Raw genomic sequence first — 26,350 nt, forward strand, 5'->3', positions numbered from 1 at the left:
GTGACTGCTTCTGGCATCCCGACAGCATGGCCCCCGCCTGCTGTGAGCAGGGTGCTGCTGTAGACGTCCTGAGCCCAGGTTCAATCGAGAGAACAAGTTGAAGCTGAGGAGTCAGAGTGAGTCGTGGATGAAGACTCAGTGAACCTCAGCCAACCTGTGTAGCAGATAAGGGTTGCTCCAGCTCATGTCCCATCAAGTATAGGAATCTACTCAGTATGTCGCTGGTGGTTACCCAGACAGAGGGAGCTTAAAGCCAGTTAGGTACAGATCTGGTGAACACCCAGTGTGGTTCTCTTCCCAATTTCATGTTCAGTGAGGTCAAGTTGGTAGCTTGAACATGACCAAGGAAAGGATATCAACACCCTAGAATTGGCACACACAATAGGAAAGGGCTTAACCACCCCCTGGGGAGCTGGTTGTTAAATAGGTATTAACATACCACTGAACTTACCATTTGGAGCTCTGGTCTCTTAGTGGTTATGTGTTGGGGTGCTGACCGTAAGTAAGCCAGTTTCAAACCACCAGTTGTTCCTCGGGAGGTAGACCAGGCTTTCTACGACCGTACAGAGTTGCAGTCTTGGAAACTCGCTGGGGGCAGTTCTCCCTGTCCTATAGGGTCGCTCTGAGTCCGCATCTACTCAATGCAGTAGGTAGTAGAGCAACTTACTGCTTCAAAACAGAGTTCATTGGAGGGCCTCTATATTGCCCCCAAATCTGTCTTGGGGTAGGTATTCCACAATTTGGTCTGAGCTTTTCCCTCTGGAATAATTTAGCCCTTTGGATAATGTGCAGACAGCAGTGCTGTCTCTCTCAAGTCTTCTGCCCACCCCAGCTGAGTACCCGCAGTTCCTTCAACATGCTCTTATGTAGTCTGCAGGCTCTCCAGGGTACAGTTGCAGATTTTTCAAAAGAAAACAGAAATTGTCCCCGAGTTGATCAGTGGACTCTTTCTTTCACAAAAGGCGTTTCATCTTCTCTCTACACGCGGAGTACCGACTGACCCCCTACGAATCCAGCGTTGATACAAAGCGGGCCTGGTCCTGGGTGCCGCTCTCTCTTCTTCCCTGACACACAGGTTGCTGCCAAAACTCTTGACAGGCCCACATTCATCAGCATGTCATCAAAGCACAAGTCATCCTAGTTCCTGAAACAGGTCACTTTCCCACTGCTGTTTTGTTTTCTTCCAGCGACTTTTGATGCGCCCCTTTCCTTTGTTCCCTCTTCTGCAGCATTCAATCACTTGTCTCCGATTACCCAAACGCTGTGTGGAGTGACGGCTTGTCGTGTCCAGGATCCAGTTAGACACACAGCAAGTGCCTAGCCTAAGATTCACCCAGCTGGATGCCTTTGAAAGTGCGCACGTGGGAGAAGGTGGGACCAAGTGTCTTAATTTCTCAGAACTTCTGTTTCCCATCTTTTTTTGGAATTTGGGGCTCCAAAGAGTCTGCCTTGAACCTCAGTATGGGTTAATGAAAGTAGCAGTAATGAGAACTTTCTTTCGTTTTCTATGGAGGCCAGGACCAAGGAGTTCTTTGGTCTGAGACCAATGAAAGATTCAATGCCTCAGAGCCTGCATTGAAAGGGTCATGGTAGGGATCTTTTGTTTCTGAGTAACGGAGTCCATTGGTCCCTATAAGAGAACAGTGGGAGTCTACCAGGGAATTGAAAACCTTCTGGGGTGTCCTCTCACTCTTTGTTAAGTTCTCAATAGTGCTGTCTTTGTCTTTCTTTCATTAGGTTTTAAGTCTTTAGGAGTAGGTGTCATAGCATTTCCACCATCTTGACAGCCAGGGTGAGTGAGGGAGAGATGTGTACGTGTGTTCAGGGCTGCCTGTCAGATGGTGAATCTGAACAGAGGCAGCTGTTGTCATGGTGATGGCAGGTTGCATCCCATCACCATGGAAACCAAAGTTAAAATACTGATGTTAAGACTGGAAGACACGTGAGGCATTTTTGTTTTGTTTTGCTTTAAAAAAAGAAAAGGGTTTTTTGATCTAATCTTTTTTTTTTTTTGAAAGATGAGGTTGGGCGTTGAGAAAAATTGCAGTCAGAACAGTGAGATAATGAAATGGGACAACATGAAGTGTGCAGAGCCCTCCAGGCTCCTTGTCTGCCTGCTTATAAACAATGCATCTCTCCTTCCCTGGGGGCGGGAAGGAGGTAACGCAGTGAGGCTTTCCGGAAAGGCAGCCAGGGCTGTAAACGGATCCTCTCTCCCAGGAACCCCAAGGTCTTAGCCCTCCAGCCCCTTAGGGTAGTGTGTGGTTCACACTCTATTGACACCACCCCCCACCCCCGCTCCAAGATATGGAAGCCAGAGCAGAAGGACTGAGAACGGTGATGGGAATGGAGAGGTGAGGTATGGTCCAGAGATTGAGGATTTCAGAAGATTAACATCTGTTTTTCCAACCTTGAAACATGCTTGGGTAACCCTTGAGCACCCTGGGGAATGCATTTCTCCTGGTTTGTTCTTTTTTGTTTATTCCCTTTTCTGGATGGGTCTCCTTTGGGGAGATCTGCCCTTTGAGGTCAACCATGGGGGTGATCGTAAAGCCTCCAAGCCTCCAAGGAGGCGCTCTGCCTCTGGGCTGAGAGTTTTATGGCCTTTGGCTTCTCGCTGAACCCGGGTTAGAGAGGAAGTAGGGGAATACTTGCTGAGAGGCCATGAGGTAGTTCTTGGGCCTCCATCATCTTGTCTCATCGCCACTCCTCCTTCACAGCACAGTCTGGAGACAAGGTGAGACATCCTTCCAGCAAGGAGAGCTGGCTTCCAGTCTGCTTCCAGAGTGTGGACTTTCATTTTCCTTTCAGCCTGTGGAGGATGGCTGGATTGCTCTCCAGGCTTCTGTGGCTGGAATAGCAGGCAGAGACCCTGTAAGAAGCCTATGGGAAGTTTGAGGGCGCGGATGGAGGGAGGTAGCCAGGCTGGGTTGAAGTGATGATGTGAGCTAAGGCCTTGTGTTGGGTTTGGGGCGCAAGTCCTCAGCCCTTCAGTCGTGCCTGTCCTTCCAGGACAGATGCATCGTTCTCAGTGGGCTCTGGAGTCGGGGATGTGATCTCAGCAGCATGAGCTCACTGCATTTCCATCAGGGTCTGTAGGAGCTGGAGCCAGCCTTCTGTGAGGATGTGCCCTCTTGTGCTTAGCCCTGGCCCCGGGTGTGATTAATGTTCCTTCTGATGCTTGGGAGAGATGGCGTCAGAGCCATAAGCTTTATAAGCCCTCCCTGGGGACTGATGCCTGGACATGCTTTCCATATGCCCAGGAGGGCTGGGCCAAATGTCTTTGCTCTATTCCCGGAGGCTCACTAGCATAATTTTCTTTTAAATCCCTCATTGGGGCGGGGCTCTTCAATGTCAGCACCCTCCCAGAGGCGCTGACCACTAGCAGGTGCCTTCTCCAAGGTTTCGAGCCACAGCGGATGGTAAAAGCTGGGCTCGTTAGCGTGGTAATCAGGACGGTGCATCTGTGTAGCACTTTACAGTGTTCTCGGGGCTTTCGTGTGTCACTGTTGACTGTGATCCTGGTCCCTGGGGGACGGGTGATGGTGCCTGCTCTTGGAGCCGCTTCAGGAAGGGTAGCATAATGCTCACGTGCAGGTGGAGCGTGATGTGGAGAGAGGGGTTCTGAGCACATCCAGGCCGCCTTCTTGTCCAGGTCCAAGATACGGGGCTGAAAGGTGGGGAAGGAGAACGACTTCTCGTGGGGTGATTGTTCCGAGCCTGGCCTGAAGAGGGGAAGAGGGAAGGAGGAAGAGGAGGCTGAGACTGGTCTCCCAGGCCGCAGCCTCTTCCTGCCTCCCCCGGGAGTTTGCACGGGTGACCACAGGCTGCTTCTCACAGGGGCGCCCTCTCTGTTAGGCTTGGAGTGGGAGGAAGGGCGCAGTTTGTCTGCTTGCTTGTCCCAGGTGGCTCCTCATTGTCCTTAGTGCAGTATCCTTAGTGCCCTGGTCCTGATGTGATCAGGGCTGGGTGGAGGTGGCTGAGAGCAGGGGTCTAGGATGGGCATCCCGCCAGGAAGAAAGATGGGTAGTTCCCTGGGACACCCTGAGCTTGCTGCTTGGGACCCAAGCCCTTTCTAGGCCTGCACCTGAAGACCCAGATGGGAGAGGCGGGCATGGGGAGGCTGAGACAGCTCAGCCCCCAGGCGATTGACCAGCAGCAGAGCCAGCGCTGCCTGTCCCCACAGCCCGCAGGTCACCCTCTCCCCTGCCCCAGCTTTCTCTTCTTCAGGAAGGAACTGAACAAATGGCAGGTGTGCAGGCCTGAGCAGCGCGGCTCAAATTAGCTGTGTTGCTAAGGAAACAAGTCAACGGCTTGGAGGAAGGAGCATTGGGCAAAGGAGATAAATCAATAAGCGAACCTATTTTTGTCATTTCCCTAATGATCGTCTTGAAGCTGCTAGACGGGAAAGGGAGAGTTGGAGGGCACAGGTCCTCATTAGCGGGCTCCGAGGGAGAAAGGAGCGAAGGGGTGTTTGGGGACGTGTACCAGGAAAGTTTACAAAATGAGGCCCCACGGAGCAGACAGTGAGCCGGATGACGGGAGGAAGGAGGTGGCTGTGTAGACTTCAAAGCACTGTCCTGGTCATTTCCTCATTCCGTCCGGTTGCTGGGGTATTGATGGGTTTTTTTTCCGTAGAATGCACAAAGTTTCCAGAGATTTTTTTTCTGATTCTAAGTGAATGACTATATCATGAAAAATTAATATATGCTCATGAATGGTCCTCAGAAACAGTGCAGAAAAGAGTCAAGAAGAAAGTGACAACAATCCTAGTGCTCAGGGGCAACTGACTCATTATTCGTCCAGACTGCTAGTTTTCTTCTTGTCTCCCGTTTTGGTTTCGTTTGTACACGACAGGGGTCTTCTATGCATGCTAGCACCACCCCCCCCCATGATGAGTAATGTGTAATGAGTGATGCGCACACGGTATGCAGTCCACAAGCTCCAACGGTGCCCAGCATGAAGAGTGTTGATGATGCCGCCCATCAGGCTGCCTCTGGCCCTGGCTTCCCTGAGCAACTCCATTTGTGCACCAAGTTCGTACTTTGTTAGTTAAAAGCAGCAGTGTTTGGGTGCCTATGGAGTGCCAGACGCCCCTTGTGGTGAAAACGGTTAAATACTAATCCCCGAAAGGTTGCAAGGTTGGGGTTTGCGTCCCCCAGAGGCTGCTCAGAGGAAATGTTGGGGATCTCCTTCTGAAAAGTCAGCCGTCAGCAGCCTTGTGGGGGAGCTCGCTGTACACCCACTCATGGATACCATGCCTCCGAACTGGCTTGAGGGCAACTGGTTCCATGTGGTGGTAGAAGTGGGTTCCTGACCGGGCTCCTTACCGTGAGGTCGTCAGTGCAGACCCACAGATGAGACTGTCCACTGCCAGAAGTGACCATCTGGGAAGCAGCTCGCCTCTGCCCTGTAGGGCAGTTGGGAGTTGGAATGACGTGGGGGCTTTGACTTGGTGCTGGGTGAATCCGACGCTGAGCCTCTGCCCTCTGACTCTCCGGCCTTGTTGCACCCTCAGTTCCACTTGTTTTAAGATCTCAAAACACAACTGATCTGGCTGCAGAGGTGGTGGATCTTGTCCTTTACACTGTGTCTTGTGTCCTGCCTAGGTGGCCATGGGAGTCAGGTTTCTGGGCAGGATGGATCACAGTTCTGGACAGACTCTTCCTCCTGCCCCCGAGGTTGATGGCATTTAGGAGGCCACAGGAAAGAGGAGCAGCTTCTTTTGACCTCACCTGGCCACCGCTGTGTCCAACCTGTACGGAGCGTTGGCTGGACCTCTGGCCATAATATCCCGCCCAGACCTTTTGGTTTGGAGGGCAGCAGAACCACGGTCTTTGGGGCTGCAGCTCTGCTGGCAGGAAGACACGAATGGCACCTCTGAGTCAGTCATCAGGGGTGGGATGGAGCCGAGCTTCAGGCCGGAGCCCCAGTGAGTAAGAGAAAGCAACCCTCTCTTTATCATGCCTCCTCAATGAGAGGCTCTGTGTGTGTGTGTGTGTCTGTGTGTGTGCGCCTCCTTGCTCATTCATACAGGGGGCCATCCAGAGGCTCCTGGAAAATGGAATAAACAGATCATTGAATGTTCACCCAAATTTTCAGAGCCCCTTTGTGCATTCATTTAACTTTAAGTAAACCCTGACTATAGGCAAGGAGATCTGTTAGTCACTTCTAGTGGAGAGATGGGCAAAGCAAAGACCTGGATTTCAGGGTGTAGCTTCTTGGGGGAAGTTAATAAGAGTAGAAATAATAAAGTTTCCACATCTCGAAGAACTAGGGGCCCCGGGAGAAAGCTCCCCTTGTAAGGTGACATTTCGACCTGGTCTTGACACGTGACAAGAAGAGTAGAGCGGCCACGTCGGGCGGAGGCAGAAGCACAGGGATTCGGGTGGTGATTTCTGTGCTTCCTTGGGGAAAGGGGACTTGAGACGAGGTTACAGGAAATGGCTGTAGGGGAGCGTGGCTAAGAGTGTCCTGTCCCCACTGACATTCTTATCAGGCATTGGCTTGACTGGTTCTTCTAATGTCGCTCTGAAGACCTGTGTGGTCCCGCCCTCTCTTGCACCACATCCACAGACACCCAAATCCTCGCAGTGCCATCGTTTTTTTCTGCACCCAGATCGCACTCAGGTGCGTCATCGACCCAGGCGGGAGTTACTCCTGTGCTTTGAAAGGCCTTGTGTCCGCCCGCCGCACCTGAGCAGACGCCAACATTTTAAGCTAAGGGGCTACTGCCCTGAGGGAGCCCTCGGCTTTGCCCGGACTGGAGGTAGGCCTGCAGCCTCCTCGGAACCTGCCCATAAACCAACTTCCCACCTTTATATTTCAGCCTCCAGGCTCCATCCCTGGCCCCTCAGGAACCCTCCGCCATCCGGATCCTTGGCCAGCCAGTCTGTCCTGCAATCTTGGTGGCCAGGCTGTCACTTTGAGAGCTGCCTTAGACATTCTGGGCCAATTGAACTTACCAGTCCTGGCAGAGAGCTCTCGGCTTAGATTGTCTGGGTGGGAAAATGGAGTTGTGGAGGTGGGAACGAGGAGCAGGAAGGGAGGGGGTGGATAGCAGGGAAGCGGTGGCAGCTCATGCTGGGATTGCTGTGGCAAGCCTGGAAAGGTATACAGCTGCCAGGACCTGGCTTGCCTGCAGGCTGAGCACCCGAGAGCCCGTTTTTATTTTTATACCTGTGGTCACCACTGCTGGGTTCTCAGGGAAAGACCCCTCAACACCCAAAAACAATCGCTGCCGTCCAGCAGACCAGGGCGAATGAGCGGCTGGAATGTCAAGTGCGAGTTCCCAGTCTGAGCTCCACAGTCTATGGAGCGGGCTTCTGGGTTCGCGTGGAGGTATCCCCAGTCAGGCTCCTGGGTTTACATGGAGGTATTCCTAACCAGGCTGGCTCCTGGGCTTGCGTGGGGGGAGGGGGGATCCCTGGCCAGACTCCTGGCCAAACCAAGGGGAATGGTCTTAGGGAACATTCTTCCCAGGAATGAGGAAGAGGCAGAGAATGCGGGGTGAGGGCATCTTTTCCTGTGGCCTCCAGCCCTCTTCCCCCTACTCTCCTGGTGAGACCCGCTCTCTATCTCTGACTTCCCAAGTGGGTGCCTACAATCACCACTCCCACACCGAGGCGCTGAGGAAAGGATTCCGTGGAGAAGCAAGTTTGAGAAGGGCTGTGCGCTCCTCCCTACACACTTTGTCGGGTGGGCTGCACATTGTATGTCAGCACTGAATGTTTTCCAAGAAGCCTTGCTTATTGTCACCTGCCCTACACTTGCCCTTGAAACTTGATTACAAGGTCCTACAACACTGGCACACTGTGCCCTTACTATGGGCCTGCTGCCCCAGGTGCCTGCAATTTCTAGTGTTGTCTCAGTGAATTGTCAGCCCGGTGTTGCCAATTAGCTTCCTTCCATGACCCATTTCAGTAAGAGGTTGTTTTCTCAGGCCACTGTGTCTATCCTGTTCTCATTGAGATTCAACCAGTGGGGGGTCTGTGACGTCCACAACAGGTCCAGGACACCCCAGCCTCTTCTGAGGGCTACTGCCACGCAGGTGGGTGTAGGGCCCTGGGTTCAAGCTGTGATGTGAAGCCAGTGGGAGTGATGCCCCTGGCATCGTGGGCACTCTGGGCCCTCAGTGGGATAGGTGAGGGTGGGCACCTGCTCTGAGTAGGTGGTCATGTGTCTGCCTGCTTGTTTTGCTCTCAAAGGCTGGCTGGGTGCCCACAGAGATGGAAGGGAGAGGGACACATACTCAGGTGTGTGGAGGGCGTCTGGGAGGTTCTAGCACAGTGGGGTGTGGAGCAGGGCGCTGGCTCCATGGTGGTATGAGACCTGCCCAGTTCTCAGACCCGGGGCATGAGCCACAGGGCATCAAGGGCCAGCCTGATTGTCCCTAATGCTTGGGTCCTGCTTGAATGTTGGAGATGTGTGGGCAAGGATGCCAGCTGCTGGGGGAGGATCTGTGACTTCACACGCTCAGTGGTGGGGGAGGCGGTGGCACTGGTGAATCCCAGCAAGAATACGGAGGACCGGAGGCTTAGATGCAGCCGGCTGCCTCGGGTCCTGCATTGTTCACCCTGACACTGTACCAGAGCTCATGTCTGAGTGTGCTCACAGCCTCTGCCTGAGCACTGCCCAATGCCCACTCTGCCCACGGCTGCCCCGGGCGTCGGTGCAACCTCAGTGCAAATACCATGGTTGGGACGGGTCTTCATGGGGCGCCCCTTCTGTGGGTCCCACCTCCTTCACAGCCAGCCTGGGAATGCCCACCCCTCACCCCCCACACTGCCAGCACTACACCTCTCCTCTCCTGCCTGGAGTTCAGAAGCTCTCAGAGCACAGGCTGAGCAGCAAGACCAATGGCAGCCGCTCGCTGGTGTTTGTCATAACAGTAGTTACAGGATGAAATCAAACGTGCAGAGCAGAGCGACTCCACTCTGGGAGCCGGTGGTTCCCTCTCCCTCCCAAGAAGCCCCCTTCCCCTCCCACTGAGTCTTTGGTAAAACCTTTCTGCTAGAGTCAAGAGGCTGACACTTGAGTCATAGCCCTGCTCTTCTGAAAGGCGCCGGGAGCCCCCTCACCTTCCTTCAGAAAAATGTAGCAATAAAGGCTTCATGCGCCACGTGTTTATAGAGCACCTCTAGACGCTTGGGCTGTCGTGTGGCGATCTGCTTCCTCTCGCTGCCCAAGGTGAGCGGGAAGGGAGCCCCTAGCTGCTCTTGGTCCCACCCTGTGTTCTTGAGGGTGAGCTACTGAAATCAAGGGGTCCCAGCTGCACCGGTCTCCTCTTCCATACTGCTTGAATGGAGACTCAGGAGGGAGCAAGAGCTAGGTCCCTGCGCATGCCTCTTTTTGCAGGCCAGTGCATCGAAGACTGGGGCAGACTGGGGGGTCTGATGCAGCACTGACCCTGTTCCACTCCCCTTCCACCCCTCCCCCACCCTTGCTTCCCAAACTCCCAAACTCACTGCCATCAAGTCCATTCTGACGCATGGTGGCCCTATAGGACAGGGTAGAACTGTCCCTGTGGGTTTATGAGACTATCACTCTGCAGGAGTAGAAAGCCTCATTGTTTTCCCACAGAGCAGCTACTGGTTTCAAACTGCTGACCTCGTGGTTAGCAGCCCAGCAGGTAAACTGCCACGCACCACCCTGTTCAGCCGTGGTTCATTCCCAGGCAGGTCCCTGAATTTGCTAAGAGCTGGGGAGTGTCTGCCGTGCACCTGATTTCATACTGACTTGTACATCCTTTTCTTGGAGAGCCCCTGCTGTCCAGGTGGCCTCCTACGCTGACACAGGCTGTGCATACTCCTCACGCACGGTGAGGGTGGTCACAGCGGGTGGATGTGTGGGCATGGCCGTCTGGAGGCCGCACCCCCTGCCTTTGAAGTCACTCCTTAACTCCTGCTTCCGCACGCCGTTTGAGTACATGATCCTGGCCACCATCATTGCCAACTGCATAGTGCTGGCCCTGGAGCAGCACCTGCCAGAAGACGACAAGACCCCGATGTCCCGCAGACTGGTACGTGCCGCCGCCGCTGCCTCACCTTCTTACCCTGTCTTGGCCTTCCGTGGTTCTCTTGTCCTTCTCTGTGCACCCCTCCTTCCCCACCCCTATCCCCACTCTCCTTACCCCACAGTCCTGTGAGGATTTTGTCCTGTGCCGAGGGTCAAGTTCGTGAGGGGTTTATGAGAGAGAGAAAAGGGGGGTGTTGTTCAACCCCCTGATCCCAGGGCGTTGTGAGGGCATGAGGAACACTTCGTGGCCAACAAGGGGTCCGTTTGTTTCCCTCCCTCAGCCCCAGGTAGAGAGAGGGAGAGCAGTCAGGAGAGGAGAGCGGAGGATGGGATGCCAAAGCCTGCCTGCATATATTCCTGGCTGGGGACTTCCCCAACATGGACTGCTACGTTCTTAAAGAGATGACTCACATGCTTCATGCAGTCCCCTCACAGAGAGGCAAATGGCTTAAATGCAGCTGCAAACCCCTGCAGGAGGGCACGTGAGCTTCCGACTTGTGGGAAGGTGGCAGTGGAAAACAGACAACAGACTCCTATAGGGAAAATCCAGGTGGATCCATGCCTTCCTGTCAAGGAGGTCTGGCGTGGCCCAAGCCTGTGGTCTCCTCACCTGTGCTTGCGGCCGCGAGTCCCTGAGGGCCTCGTCCTTCGTGTCCTCCCTTCCCGGCCCCGATGTCCGGGGGCTCCTGTGGGACCGAGGAGAGGCTAGGGCAGGGGAAGTCGCTGGGGGGTGCGTGTGCCTGGGTTTGGAGAAGACTTACTGGTGCCTTTGCTCCCTGACTCCACAGGAGAAGACAGAACCATATTTCATTGGCATCTTTTGCTTTGAAGCTGGGATCAAAATTGTGGCCCTCGGGTTCATCTTCCACAAGGGCTCTTATCTTCGCAACGGCTGGAATGTCATGGACTTCATCGTGGTCCTCAGTGGGTGAGTCCCCTCCGTCCCTGTCCTCCCAAGTGCAGGAGCCTGTGGTGCCAGGAGGTCGCCGGTGCAGGGTGGAGAGACGGTACCAGCAGGGATTGAGAGTCAGGATCCCCATGAGTCTGCATCCCAGGGGCCCACCCACAGGGGAGGGGAGGTGCTTTGTGGAGCTGTGGGGGTTCTTGGGCAGAAGCCCGGGGACTCTGGGTAAGGTCTGGCTGCTGCAGTTTCTCTACTTGTGGCCAGCGCAGAACACAAGCTTCTCTCTGGAGGCCGATTTCCCAGGCGGCCTTATGACTGAAGTGAGCAGCCGTCCCTGGCAGAGGACACCTGCCAGAGATGGGCCCAGCCAGGCAAACACGTGCAGAGTTTGGGAGGGCTGGGAGAGGCCAGCCAGCTGTTCAGAACCAATCGTTGAGACTTGTGTTCTTATCATAGAGTTCTTTTGGGGTGATTTTTAGATTTATTAATATGAGAAGCTATATAATTTGATTATATTTAAACTCTGGATGCATTTTTGGAAATCCATGTAGTCAACACTACGTTAGGGCTGTCCTGGAGTCCTGGGTAGTTATCTGTGGTTGTAGGGCTGGCCCTTCGTGTGATGTCTGACGAACCAGGTTTTTGGTATGAACGTGGTACGAACGGCTCCGGGCTGTTGGCGGCATCCGTGATGAGTCTAGTGAGTCGCCCCGCTGGGCTTTGTGCCCCCCCCTCTCTCTTGAATGGTGGACTCTGTGTCACGTGGGTCTTGGCTTTTGCGAACAGGAGAGCAGTCCATGCTCAGAGAGGGTTCCAGGTCCCGTGCATGGGATGTGGCAAGGAAACTCTGTTAGCCACCTCTTCAGAGAAATAGCTCAGACCTGATGGGGAAGAAGAGACTGGCATGGGGGGGTGAGGAGAGAAGAAATGTGTAGCCAGCGGTTAAGAGTGACCAGTGAGAGAGGGCATTTAAGGAGAGGGAAAACAGTCCATCCCACCTCAGGCCCCTCACCCCTTAGGGAATAGTCTGAGGAGGGTAAGCACTTGGGAGTGCTGGCTCTTTGATCCACCGTGTCTTATGGAATATGCGGGTTTCACAAAGTCTCTGGGAAAGTGCCATTACCTGTACGTTACACTTCCCCACAGACGTTCTGAAACAGCCTGTAGACACAGCACTCATCGTTTTACCCTGCTTGCCAGTTATGATTAATTAACCCAAAAAGGTGACGATACAATGGCCTCAAGGGTAGAATTAGATACGTAGAAACAGCACCTCTCCCCGTCATCTGGAAATAGATAAATAGAGGTGCGATTTGTGCTTCAATACTGGCCTATCTGTTGCTGAGGGAGAAAGATGAAGTTCACGGTCTCAGAAATTCACAGGGGCAGTGCAACCCTGTCCTGGAGGGTCCCTGGGAGTCAGAATCTGCTCGTGGGCATGGAGTTTGCGTTGGATGGCCGTTGCCTTCCAAAAGGATTTTCTGAATTTTTTTTCCGCCCTAATTGTAAACGAGGCTTCATGTATGTATACAATATATACATTGTTTTACATTCAGGGAGATATTTTAGAATGTCAGTAGAAGAAATAATGCACCGCATTAGGGAAGGTCCGCATGGGAATCTGAGCCATTTAGACACGTTAAACCTCTGCCTAGAAGAAAGGTTCTGTAATGTCCATGTATATGTGATTTGTCAAGGTTGTGGGAAATCTTAGTCATGCTGAGTTCTGAGTGTGTCCAGCCATTTGAAATTCCTGGTGCAGGCCACTTACTATTATTACTTTGATAATTAAATAGATTAAAGTGTGTTTGGGTGAAGATTGGTGGAACACATTGGTTTTTCATTCAATAATTCACACACATTGTGTTTTCTTTTATTTTTATTAAATAACTTTATTGGAGGCTCTTATATTTCTTATCAAAATCCATACATTCATTCTGGATGTCAAGCACACTTGCACATATGCTGCCATCATCATTTTTAAAGCATTCTCTTCCCACTTAAGCCCCTGGTACCAGCACCTCATTTCTTCCCTCTTCCTCCCCCACCTGCCCTCCCTTATGAACCCTTGGTAAGTTATAGATTATTATTTTCATGTCTTACATCATCCTCTGTCGCCCCTTACCCACTTTTCTTTTTTATTCGTTCCCCTGGGAAGGGTTATAAGTTGCTCCTTGTGATCGATTCCCCCTTTCTTCCCCCACCCTCCCCTAATCCTCCTGGTATTTCTATTCTCATTGTTGGCCCTGAGAGGTTTATCTATCCTGGATTCCCTGTGTTGCAGGCTCTTATCTGTATCGGTGTGCATGCTCTGGTCTAATCTGATTTGTAAAGTGAAATTGAGGTCGATCGCAGTCCCCGTGATGTAGCTTCACACTCCCTCTTCCTCCCTCTGTGTACCGTTCCCACGGGCCCTTATTTCCCATCCCTCCATACCTGGTCAGCTTTATTCCTGGGCAAAAGCTGCCCGGTCATGCCTGGTCATGTTGTGTGGTTGGCGAACCTGAGGTGTGCTTACCTTTCTGGGGTGATTGTTCACCCTACAGGCCTATGGTGTGGCTGAAAGTTGATCCTCTGGTGCATTCAGTTTCAGACTCAAAAAGTATCTAAGGGCCTTAATCTCTTATCAGAGTAGCAGGTCTTGCCTTCCTTATAATTTTGAGTTACCTTCCACCTTGTTCTCCCAGGACTCTCTTCAGGCCCTTTTAATGCGATTTCTTTCAGAGCAGTTGGCAGTGGTGCCAGGACCTAAGGTCAGAACTAGTGCATTTATTATGATTTTTTTAAAACTATACTCTCTATTGTGCTGCCACTAGGTCCGTTTAGTGCAAAAACACGCTCATCTTCACAAAAGAGAAGCCCCACTCAATCAGCAGTCACTCTCATTCTCCCACTACCTAGGGCCTGGTGACCGCTCATCTGCTTGCTGTCTCTACGGATTTGCCAATCCTGGTCCATTTCTATAAACGGAACCAAACAATGTGTCATTCTTGGTGTCTGTCTTCTTTCACGTAGAGTGATGTGTTCAAGGTTCATCTGTGTTATAACGTGTATCAGTATGTCTTTTCTTTTTAGGGCTGGATAATCGTCAGATTTATTCCTCCATTTACGTATGGAGCTTTAATCTTAAGACCGCATGACATCAGGTTCAAGATGTGGATTTTTCATGTTTTAGAGATGTTCTTGCCTCAGTCTTGCAGCATCACTACTTTCAGCTGCCAGTAAGTTTATCCTTGACTCACGGTGGCCCGTGCACAGTGGGGCAGAAGGTGGCCCCATCTTGTGTCTTCGTTGTGATCAGTTGCTGGCTGGACCATGGTGAGCCATGCGGTTTTTGTTGACTTATGATTGGAGGTGGATTGCCAGGCCTTTCTTCCTAGTCTTTGAACTCCACTGAAGTCTATTTAACATCCTAGCAAAACCTAAGCCCCCATTGACGGGGATAGTAGTGGCTGTGTGTGAAGTGCGTTGGCTGGGAATTGAGCCCCGGTTTACCTCTTGGAAGACAAGAACTCCACCATCCCTACCCCTGAGGCTTATAATACTGGCATACCCAAACCAGACTCAGTGTTACCCAGTCAGTTCTGACTCATAGTGACCCCAGAGGACAGAGGGAAACTGCCTCTTTGGGTTGCTGAGGCTGTAAATCTTTATAGGAGCTTTGCTGCTCACCTTTCTCCCAAGAAGCAGCCGGGAGATTAGATCTGTCAATCTTGCAGTTAGCAGTCCAACAGGTAACCCACTATGCCAGTAGGGCTCCTTCAGTAATGACAGCGTGTGATTGGTAACATTTTCCCTCCCCCCCTCCCCTCCCCTCCCCTCTCCTCTCCTCTCCTTCCCTCCCCTCCCATCTCCTCTCCTCTCCTCCCCTCCCCTCCCCTCCTCTCCCTTTCAGCCTTTCTTGCCATGCATAAGATGAGGGGCCCTCTCACAGTTGGTGGGGCCTTAGATTTGGTGACCTCTGGGATACTATTATGTAAGCCCCTGAAGTGAGTGGAGCAGGCTCGATGGCCCCATTTTAGAGATCAGTTGTCTGGTTCTTAGATTCAGTAATTGGCCCTGTTTCTCGGTGGCAGACTCAGGAATTCAAGGTGGCAGCTTTGCTTTTCAATTCAGGACCAGCACCTTTATCCCTGCCCCTACCCCGGCCCCTCTTCAAGCCACAAGAGCCCCCCTTTCCTTCCTAACACCTGCACCCACAGTGCTGACAGCTCTCCCTTCCACCTGATCTCCAGGTGTCACCTCACATTTCCTCCTGTGCACAGGCGGAGTGACTGGTGCTGAGGCACAACTCAGTGCTTCCGGCTGAGGCAGCATGGCGTCTCTGTTCAGGGTGTGACCGGAAGTGGGGAGGGGGTGGAGGTGTCAGACGGAGTGGGCCCATGTGAGTCCTTTCGTCCCTGGCCTAGGCCACCGTGCCCGTCTGCACCGCCGACCTCCTCACCCCTCCTGTTCACAGGCCTGCCCATGGAAGGAGGGCACTTACGGGTGTTACCTCATCTGAGTTCACCATCTCATACGCGGGACTTGTGTGTGTCATGTTACTGATGAGGAAACGGAGGTCCCGAGAGCTTCCGACTTGCTGGGAGGTATCACACCTTCTCTTCATTGTCCCTTTGGCCTCTTGAAGCAATATGGAGGAATCATAGAAGGGACATAATCGAGAAATATTCCTGCCCCAACGCTGAGGCATCATTGTCTGCCCCTTCCCCTGCCCTGACACACACACACACACACACACACACACACACACTAACACCACCACCACCAATCCAAAGATTTTCCCCTGTGAATGTCCCTGCTCCGTGCTAAAGAAGGCATGTGCCTTCACCTTCAGCATAACACGGCTCAGGGCATAAAAACCTCAAACTTCAGACTCACAGCGACCTTGTAAGGACAGAGTAGAACTGCCCCTGTCTGTTTCTGCAGCGGACGCTTTAAGGGAGTAGGAAGTCATCTTTCTCCATGGAGCAGCGTCTGGTATTGAACTGCTGACCTTGCGGTGAGCACCCCAGTGAGTAACTCACACCACCACCAGGACACATCCCGAGACTGTCCTGTCTTGCGGCACCAAGCCCTACCTACAAGCCTGCCCAGGTTGCATGCACCTTGGCTGCTCTGTTAGGGAAATGAAGGCCGGAGATCCATCGCTGTCCCACTAAGAAGTATTGGCCTTGAAGGCATTGGGGCCTCCTTTTGAGGTCCTCAGTATTCCCCCCCAGAGGGCTGCTTCCTCGGAGACAGAGGAAAGGGTAGGACTGGCCACTGGGGACTGAACTTGGAAGTGGCTAGTGCTGGAGGGATGGGCAAGGAGACAGCAGCAGCTTTGCCGGACTTGGAATGAATGTAGCATGTAATGAAAGCTGCCCTTTGTTGAGCCTCTGCCAGGGCTACATTACATACACATGTAATGCAGATATGTATACTGTAGCCAGGTAAGGACGCTTCATCAAGCCTGATTATTGCTGCCAGGCTCATTTTACAGACAAGGAAGCTGAGGCACAGACCATTTGACTAGCTTTCTCAACGTCAAATGGTTGGTGGAGGGTAAAGATCTGCTTGCCTCCAGTGTCTGGGTTCCTCCTTAAAAACCCACAGGAAACCCACTGATGCAGAGTGATCCTCCAGGACAGAGCAGGGCTGCTCTGTAGGGGTTCTTAGACGTTCCATTGTTAACAAGAGCAGCAGCCTCCTCTTGCTCCCACAGAATGGCTGGTGGGTTTGAATCTCCAACCTCGTGGTTAGAGCCCAGTGCGTGACCCATTGTGTCACCAGGAGTCCTTGGATGGTTTAGTAAAGGCTTACTCAAAGTACACTCAAAACCCCAAACCAGTTTCAGTTGAGTTCCCTGTGTGCAGTTCCCTGTGTGCAGGGTAGAACTGTGAGCTGTATTGGGTTTTCCTTGACTGTGATCTTGAGAACTAGACTGCTGGGCCTTTCTTCTGAACTGCCTCTGCGTTGATTCTAACTGTCAATCATTCCATTAGTGGATAAGTGGATAACCTTCTACTTCCCCCGGGACCATTCTCCAGCCACAACGCTTCCCATCTGTCCTGGTTGCTCTGGTGCATTGCCAGGCTCAGGCCACACGGTGAGAAGCGTGCTTCCTCTTCCCATCGAGGAGGACTCACTTATCTGTGGCATGCTAAGCTATAGGTGGCGGGACACTTTAGAGCAGCGGTTCTCAACCTGTGGGTGGAGACCCCTTTGGGGGTCGAATGACCCTTTCACAGGGGTCGCCCAATTCATAGCAGTAGAAAAATTATAGTGATGGAGTAGCAACGAAAATAATTTTAGGGTTGGAGGGTCACCACCACATGAGGAATGGACGGTATGAAAGGGTCGCGGCATGAGGAAGGTCGAGAACCACTGCTTTAGAATACTGTGAGCATTGACTCTCTTCCAGCCCAAAGCCAAACAAATCAGCGTGTTTGGCCATCACTGGTACCGGCTTCATGGGGGAGATGATTATTCTGCTGTTTGTGGAGTGGAGCCTACAAATTCAGCAGGATGGGTCAGGTATATATGAACCTAGGGGGTCTTCTGCCAACCTAGGCCATTATACAAGGCCTATCCCCATCCCACTGCCCTATACTGAACACCCGCTCCCCCCACCCCCATGTGAAACACTGGACAGAGTGTGGGGGGGATGGTCCTGATGGGTGTTTCCAGGTGCCAGGGGACACCAAAGAGGGTCACCTAGCCAAGCTCTGGGGGGCTGGAGCCACTCTTGAAGGAAGGGCCTGCTGAACATGGGATGTGAAGGGTGGACCCGCAGGACGAAGAGTTAGACAAGAAAGGAAATAAAGGTATTTTTTGGGAGAAAGAGTAATTTGTCGGAAAGATACTTGCTGGTGAGAAAGAGAGGGAGAGACAGACAGAGCAGCATTAGGGCGCTTCTGGGAACTTTACAGGGAAAATATCAAGAGTTGGGCCGGGAGAGGTGGGCAGAGGCCAGGCTAGGTCACAGATTTTACCAGGGTGGGGTGGGGGCATCACAGGAGGCTCTGAGCGGGGACCTACGGGCTGGTTCTAGCTCTGTTATGGATGTCACACCACTTAGACCGGGGTCAGCTTTGAGATGAGGACCGCGTGGAACAGAGAAGGGAGCCACCCCCACGTGGAGAGCCGGGCAGAGCGAGGAAGACCAGGGAAGAAGGATGAGCAGCCCCACGTAAGGGCTGCGGGCACTGCCAGCTCTCGGGCCCAGGTCTTGCCAGTGGAGCATGCGGCAAGCCTCAGCCTGAAGCCTGGTGGTAGGAGGATGCTATCTAGAGCTAAATATACATCCATAGGTATTTTTAGAGGGTTTTCTGTAAGGAGGCCTCCCTAATACGTGAGCTTCCCAAGCAGCTAACGATCGAGGAAAGCGTTTCCTCACAGAGCCCTGTCTGGTGCTGGGGCCGCGGGGGATGTGTTGCAGAGGCAGGCCCGCCCGGATGGAAATCTCCGTGGGTATAGGATGTGGACCCCCTTCACCCAGAGCCTGCTGCCAGGCGGCTGGGACAAGGAAAGGGCGGGCGGTGGGCAGAATCAGGAGAGCTTGTCAATTTGGAAGGAGGACACGGAGTCCGAGGGCAGAAACACCACGGCCTCTGTGGATGGAGATGAGGCGCCCCGGCCTGAATGCTAACATTGGGGTGCAGTGCCCTCCCCAAAGCTGTAGTGCCCTCCACCGGAGCCCTTTCTCACAGCAAGGCTGACAGGTGACCCACCAGTCCCTCCTCTCCTGCTTTGTGTTCATTGCCACCTCTGCCTGGGGAACCCACTGCTGCTTTGCAGCATCCCCCTCTGTCGGAAAAAGACCTGACTTTCTTTTCTGACAAATCCATGCATTTTCCCTGAAAAGGGTGAAGAATGGGAGTGATAGCATCAGAAGGATTCGACTTGACACTGAAGCTTGCAAAGGGCAGAAGGTTAAATATACGGCAGGTCTTTTTTCAGCTCTGTGCTCGTGGAAAGCCCAGGTCCGTCCAGGCCGCTCTGAGTGAGTCCTGGGGACACTTGGTGGCGAGTGGAGCTGGCATCCCGCTCTGGCTGGTAGACAGGCCCTACTCAGATGGGCACGTGCTCTTTCATACAGGAAAACACATCATGATTGCTTCAGCGCAGGTTTATCGAGCCCCTACTTACTGTGTTCTGGGTGGGATATGTGGTTGTTGGAGTTGGATTCTCTTTCCAGAAAGGTTGCTTCTTGCTGTCCCTGCTCAGTGTCAGAAGCCCAATATGGATCAGAAGAGGGGAGGGCCGAGCAGGGGCCTGGAATTGCCCTGGATGCCAGCTAGGTGGAGGGGAAAGCCAGGGAGAAGAGAGGAAATTTCACAATCCTTGAGCAGTTTGGTTGTTCCTCCGTCCACGCCCCCTGCCCCCAACTTTATTCATTCAAAGGTGACTGCTGTCATTAGGTGCCCTTGAGGCTATTCCAACTCCTGGTATGTCTGGGCAGCAGAAGGCAACACTGCGGCCCGGGGCCGCCCTTATGTTGGAGTCCCTTGTTGTAGCCACTGTGTCAGCCCATCTCCTGGATGGTCTCCCTTTTTGTTTTCACTGACCTTTTACTTCACCAAGCATGCTCTTCTTCTCCGAGGACTGGTCTCTTCTAGCCGCATATCCAAAATACTTCAGACACAGTCTCCCTGGCTTTGCTTCTAAGGAGCATTTTGGCTGTACTTCTACCAAGACAGATTAGTTTGTTCTCCTGGCAGTCTACGATGCTGTGCACCCAAATGCAAATGCATCCATTCATCTGTAGTCTTCTTTATTCATGGTCCAACTGTCACATGCACATGAGGCCATGGAAAATACCATGGCTTGGGGTGGGTGCACTGTCGTCCACCAAGTGACATTCTTGCCCTTTGCCGCTGTCAAGAGCTCTTGTGCAGCAGGTTTATCCAATGTGATATCTTGTTTGGTTTCTTGACTGCTGCTTCTACGCGGATTGACCATGAATTCGAGCAAAATGAAGTCCTTGACACCTTCAATCCTTTCTCTGTTTGTCATGATGCCACCTCTTGGTCCAGTTGTGAGGATGTTGATCTTCTTTACATTGACTTGCCATCCAGTCACCGATCTCTATCAACACGCACTTCAAGTCCTCCTCAATTTCAGCACGCAAGGTTGGGAGTAACCTTGCAGACTGCAGGCTGTTAGTAAACCTTCCTCCCACCCTGATGCCACATTTGGAAGGGGAAGAAATTATGGCATCCAAGGTGCCAGGCACGGCGCTCCCATTTTAAGACAGCTCAGTTCCCCGACTGTGTTTGCGTATTGTTGTGTGTGTGGCAGAGAATGGTGGGGTGGGAATGCTGAGGCATGGTTACAAAGCAGGGATGGCTATGACATCAGCGTACATCCACAGAGTGGCAAGGTACCACTGAGAGCTCGTTTCTGTTCTGTGGGCGATGTCTGTAGTCTCCTTACTTGGGTAGACATTTGTACACTTGTGTGTTGGTACTATACAATGTATGTATCACAGAAGGCAGAAAACAGCAGCCACGATGGTACCGAGCTGTTACCAAAGGGAGCAGTAGGGATGTGAAGAGGTCAAAGCAGATGTTCTGGTCTCACCAAGGGCAGATAAAGCAAAGTTCATTTCTGCTCTGTAACTTCCTCATACAGTCGCTGAATTTTAGATCTGGGAGAACAATGAGCTTGTCCCACATTCCCTTTTGTTATATGTTCCACTTCACAGAAGAGAAACGGAGACCTTGGCGATTAAACAGCTCCTTGTGAGTCTTATTGTTGGTGTGCGTGTGCTGAGTCGCAGCTTGGATCCTGACTTGTGTAACGCCACATCTGGGACAGCATTGTAATGATACTCCGTTAGCCCTGACAGTGGGAATCTGTTTCTTCTTCCTTGTATTCTGGCCTTTGAGCCAGGAGTGTTAAGAAATACTTTTTCACCACTTACCCACCGCAGACCCCCTCCCCGGCCCTTAATTGCTTGAGGCACACATGTGAATCTTACACATGCGAGTCTCATCTAGAGAACCAGGTGAATGTCAGGGGACTGGGCTTTGGTTATGACCTTAATGTACACTAACCCTGTGACACCCCACCATGCCACCCATCTGTGGTATACTGTCAGGGGAGCCAGCCCCTAAAAAATCATCACAGGGCTGGTAGGCACAATTGTACAGCGATAGTATGTACAGATTACGGTAAAGTCATAGATAATAAGAGAGATAGGAGAGAGAGCAAAATAAGGGAGTCAGACACATTTCACAGTAGCATGCTCATCTCAGCCCTGCTTGGTCCACATGGGCATGTGGAAGGTAGGATTGGTAGGGGAGAGAAGGAGTGGGGGAGGAGGACAGGGTTAGAGGGGACAGGGGAGAGAGCAATAGGGGGAGAGTGATTTATTTCTAACTAAGGCCCACATAGATATTTTGGGGACATGCAAACCTCCTGATTACAGGTAAAGACATACCTCACAGAAAGGGGTTGTACTGTAAGGAATACAGTAATGAGATGGGGATGATCTAGGGGTATACATGCAATAGGAAGGGGAGGGATTGGGGCACACATGTATCAAGATGGGCGGATCCTAGATTCAGAATGGCAGCCTAACTTTGGATGTCACTGAGCAGGTTTGACCTGTTCTCTGGCTCTCCATGGAAACAATCACTATCCAATCAATAGGGTGTGAGCCCCACCTACAGTAGACCAGACAGTAGTCTGATGGCTGAATGCCTTCAGGGAGAATATCTCTAAGCATCTGACCTCCCATGATGTGCTGAAACAGCCTCTAAAGTCTGGCATATCTCTGGGGGAGTCAAAGCTGGGGAAACGTCTTTATTTTCCACAGTGTACGATGGTGGCTTGCATGTTGCTGTGATGGTAGAAACTATGCCGCCAGCATCTCAGATACGAACAGGCCAGGTTTAAGGAGAGGAAGCAAAGCCTGTTGACCTACTTCCCAAAACTAGGTGACGAAAGCTTTCTGGATCACCACGGGAGAGTGTCTGATGTAGTGAGCCCCTAAGATGGAAAGCAAGCAAACCAGTGATTGATGAACATGGCCCACACCTGGACAAGGTTTCCCCATGTTGTATACGAACTCTCCATGAGTCAGAGTTGCCTGGGCAACAAGTAACAAGCACCACATTGACAAGAGTGTCACTAGATGACGCCTACTCGAGATTGGCGTCACTGCCCTTCTTAGTGTTGTGAAGGCAATCCCTGCCCCCTTTACCTGGCCAGCCCGTGTGACAGGCACAGAGACCGCAGCATCGCACCTCATCTGATAGCTCCTAGTTCGCCAGCAGCTTGCACGTACTAGTTTCAGCATAGCTGTCTATGTGTATCATACAGGCAGGCAGGCATACTATTTTAAATACAGAAATGCAGCCTTTCCGGGGTGCAGATGAGAAACCAAAGTTTAGAGAGGCTGAGCAACACGTTCAAGGCCAAGCAGCCAGTGACCAAGGAGAGGGATTGGCATTTTAATTGCGAGGCCCATGCCAGATCTACTGCACTACCCAGCCTCCTCAGCAGAAGTGCTGGGGAAACAATAAATCAATATACAAATCAATGAACAATCATAACCTCCCCAGGACAGTCATACTTCAAAGATAAATGTGAAAAAACATATTAAGCATCTTGAATGCCCCAGAGAAGAGGTGCCTATAAATTGAAACCATTCAAAATACTCCGGCTCTGTGGAACTCGCTGAGGGTGGTCATTTATCTCCATAAAGCTTGTAAACACAGAACCAAATTTCCCTGAAACCTGCGCAGATTACATGACCGTGGCTAATTTAAAACTTTTGCCAGCTTCCATTTTGCTTTGAGATGGAAGCTTAACCACAAGCCGGGCAGAGGTTGTATCTTACTCCCTTCAGGTAATTTGTCTAATACAAGTAGGCAAATCCTTGTATGGTTCTTCACCACAGAGACAAAGAGAGCGTAAACATTGAAGCACAGGCCTTCCTTTTTAAGTCTTATCGGCAGTGAAAGTATTCCTCCCACCCCTTGCTTTGTCTGTCCTCACTGTCTCCATGTTGTCTCTCATGCCACAAGCAACCTGTGCAGGTCAGAGAGCCTGCCTGTTTGCTGGCCGCTGGTTGCTGGAGGGCCAGCTGGAGAGAACTCCAGTTTTCCTCCCTGCCCTGTTCCTCCTGGAGGCACGTCCAGCCCAGGAGCCCCGAGGAGAGCCGACTGAGAGGCTGAGCTCTGGTCTTTCCTTTCCTCCTGTCTTGGCTGCCACTCTTCTGCCAGGAGCTGGGGCTGCTGTGACGAATGGTTAGGAAAGGGGCTCCGGGCTGTGGCTTTGCTCCGTGGCCTCAAGCTCCGGGGTCATGATTGGGAAGCAACGCTGAGTGGTGTGACCACTTCATACTTCACATCTCATTTGCAAGGACAGCTCCTGGTGTGCACTTCTTTGGAGGGTCCCCTGCACCTCCCCCTTTTCTTCTACCATCCCCCCAGGCCTGATCTGGTCCCTGAGGAGCATCCCTTGGTGGAGGAGTCCGGAGGGTAGTTGAAACTGAAATGGAGTTGTCTTGCCGTTGAGCCCCAATCAAAATGGTGAGTGGGAGGCAAGTGACCAGAATATGCATCTCTGGATCCAGCCTCTCAGAGCCGAGCAGGCCTGACATACCTACAAGAAATGCTGACAGGGGTGGTGGGGTGGGGGTTGGGGGGTGAACTCTGTGTGGACATCTGGGAACCCAGCATGGGGCAAAGATGCGGGTTCTGGTGTCTGGGAGCCTGGGGCTCAGCAAAGAAGAGAGAGAGTAAATTAGGTGTAAGGTTTATTAAATTATTACTGTTGCAGAGCATGCTTCCAAGGAGAGGTGCGGGTGCTAGGGAACTTTCAGTTGGGGACCCCAACCTAGTCCAGAGGAGAAGGACCAGGAAACTGGAGGTCACGCTGAGACCCACTGTTTGAACAGAGCCCTGGTGGTGCCCTGGGTGACTGACATGTTGCGCTGCTCACCGCAAGGCCAGCAGTTGGAAACTACCAGCCACCCTGGGGGAGAAAGTGGAGACTTTCTACTCTGGGAAAGTGTCATAGTCTCTGAAACACGCAAGGACCGTTCTCCTCTGCCCTATAGGGTCACTCTGATTCTACAAGACTCAAGAGGCTGAGAAGAGAGGCAGGGAGGGGGCGGGGAGAGTTTCCAGCAGACAATAAGACAGGCTTGAGGAACTGGAGATGGGACAAGGCGTGGCAGGCCTGGGAAGTGCAGAGAAGGTAGGTGACAGGGCCCAGGAGACAATGGCTGAGAGGAGAGGAACCCTGGGGAGGTTGGCTGGAGGCAGGGGCCAAGTGCAGCAGGGTCTCATCAGCATCTCCAAGCAGATTCCATGGGGAGCTGCTGAATGGGCTCCGGCCAGGCCTGAAGGTTTGTAGAGAATGAAGTGAGGGAGCGCTAGCATCCCCTGAGGAGGCAGAAAAGCATTCCTGAATGACTCATGTCTGCTCAGAATTATAGAAGATTCCTTCCCTCCTGCCTCCTGCCTCCAGCTTCGGTCTTCATCTCTAATTTTGTCTAACCTATTGGAACCGTACCAAATCCCAGTCTACAGACCTTATAATCTAGTCCCATTATGGGCCGAAGACGTGTTAGTCCTGCACAGTAGAGAAACAGTCCTGCCCCCTGGGCTCATCTACTGATGTAAACAATGGGTAAGCATTGATGAGCGTGGGGGCTTTTAGTTTGGATGTTCAGCGGAAAGCCATTTTTAAAATGCCTTGCTGCGAACATTGCTGTATGATTACTATGATTTTAATTTTTCCTGATCGAACAATAGTCAAAAGATCGAGCCAACCCACATGCTTGTTTGTGGGATGTTTCGCTTTTCCCTGCTTGCTAACCCATGGCACATCAGGATGCTGGCTCTGGATCCTAATTGAACTCTAGCTAATTACCACCATCAACATCGCATTTTGTGACTTAGGAGCCCCTTGAGAGGGAGGCTCAGAGTGCTCTGTCCTTCACCCTGTTCCCAGGCCCCATCTGGCAAGGGGAAGAGGCTCTTTTCTGAGTATGTTGTGCTCTCTCTTCCTGAGTCAGGTCTCCCAGATGAGCCCTCCCATCTGGGGCTGGTGCAGAGGTGGAGATGGGAGGGAGCACTGAAGGATGACCTTGGCCTTTCCCACCGTCTCCTCAATGTCCATGTTCTCTCCGCTGATGAGCACACAGTTTTCTAATGTATCTGCACTCTCCTACCTGCTCTGCCTCACGGGACTGTTTTCACGTTCCCCCTGGTTTAAAATGAAAGGCAGTTGGGTGAGCTGGGTACAGGGACCGTGGAGGGTAGTGTGACTGCTGTGGTGGGAGGTGGGTGTGTGAGAGGCTCGTTCCTAATTAGAGCTGTATCTGACACTGACATCCACTGTCTTTTCTTCAGCAAGCAACTGTACCAGCAGACATGTCCAGGTTTGGGGCAGAGCTGGGAATCTGACCAGCTCCAGTTTCCACTAACTGCCAGTGTAAATACAGGCTATCCTCAGGTGTCAAATGAGTCAACTGGACATAAGTTGGAACAGTAGGGACAGTTTGTGTCTAACGTCAAGCACATGGTTGTGTTGGTATGTAGTAAATAGTGTACCTTTTTATGCTTAAAACACAAAAGAAACACTTCAGGATAGGGTAAAACATCTTTATGATGAGCAACAATAAGGATACTAATGTATTGGTGGAGGTTGCACTGTAGTGAATGTTTGTTATTTGTCAGCTACTGTATGTACCTTGAATTTTTAATATAATGTAGAGGGGGGTGTTCATAACTATGAATTGTACGTATGTTGGACTTTCATAACCTAGAGACTGCCTATCCCCAGAGTAGAGCTCTTAATGATTTCTCTTAATATTATTTTATTAGGGGCTCATAAACTCTTATCACAATCCATACATATATCAATCGTGTAAAGCACATTTGTACATTTATTGCCCTCATCATTCTCAAAACATTTGCTCTCCACCCAAGCCCCTGGCATCAGCTCCTCATTTCCCCTCCCTCCCTCATGAACCCTTGATCATTTATAATTCACTATTTTGTCATATATTGCACTCTGACGTCTCCCTTCAGCCACTTTTCTGTTGTCCATCCCCTAGGGAGGAGGTCACATGTAGATCCTTGTAATAGGTTCCCCCTTTCCAACCCACCCTCCTTTACCCAACTGTGAAATCCAACTGAAACTAAGCATAAAACCACCACCTGAATTTTAGAATAACGGATCTATGAGCAGTTGATGCAGAAATGACCCTGGCGGCGTAGTGAGTTAGGGATTAGGGTACTAAGGGCACGGTCAGCGATTGAGACCCACCAGCTTCTCTGTGGGAGAAGGACGAGGCTTTCTACTCTGGTAAAGAGTTACGGTCTCCGAAAGGACAGTTCTGCTCTGTCTTACAGGATCACTGTGGGTCATAATCGCCTCAATGGCAATGAGTTTGGTTTTTGAGTTTTGGAAAACACTAAT

At 51.8% G+C, this 26,350-nt stretch overlaps 1 protein-coding gene across 3 annotated transcripts in view; it reads left to right on the forward strand.

Moving 5' to 3' along the window:
- CACNA1E (calcium voltage-gated channel subunit alpha1 E) overlaps positions 1-26,350 on the forward strand; it is a 367,363-nt gene that overhangs the window by 18,895 nt on the left and 322,118 nt on the right. For all 3 annotated transcript variants that reach the window (XM_075528111.1, XM_075528117.1, XM_075528123.1), the window contains exons 2-3: positions 9,916-10,021; positions 10,806-10,945. In XM_075528111.1, coding sequence (XP_075384226.1) covers positions 9,916-10,021; positions 10,806-10,945 — 246 coding nt within the window. The remainder of the gene's footprint in view (positions 1-9,915; positions 10,022-10,805; positions 10,946-26,350) is intronic.

This window comes from Tenrec ecaudatus, chromosome 1, assembly GCF_050624435.1.
Source record: "Tenrec ecaudatus isolate mTenEca1 chromosome 1, mTenEca1.hap1, whole genome shotgun sequence".
Lineage (NCBI taxonomy): Eukaryota > Metazoa > Chordata > Mammalia > Afrosoricida > Tenrecidae > Tenrec > Tenrec ecaudatus.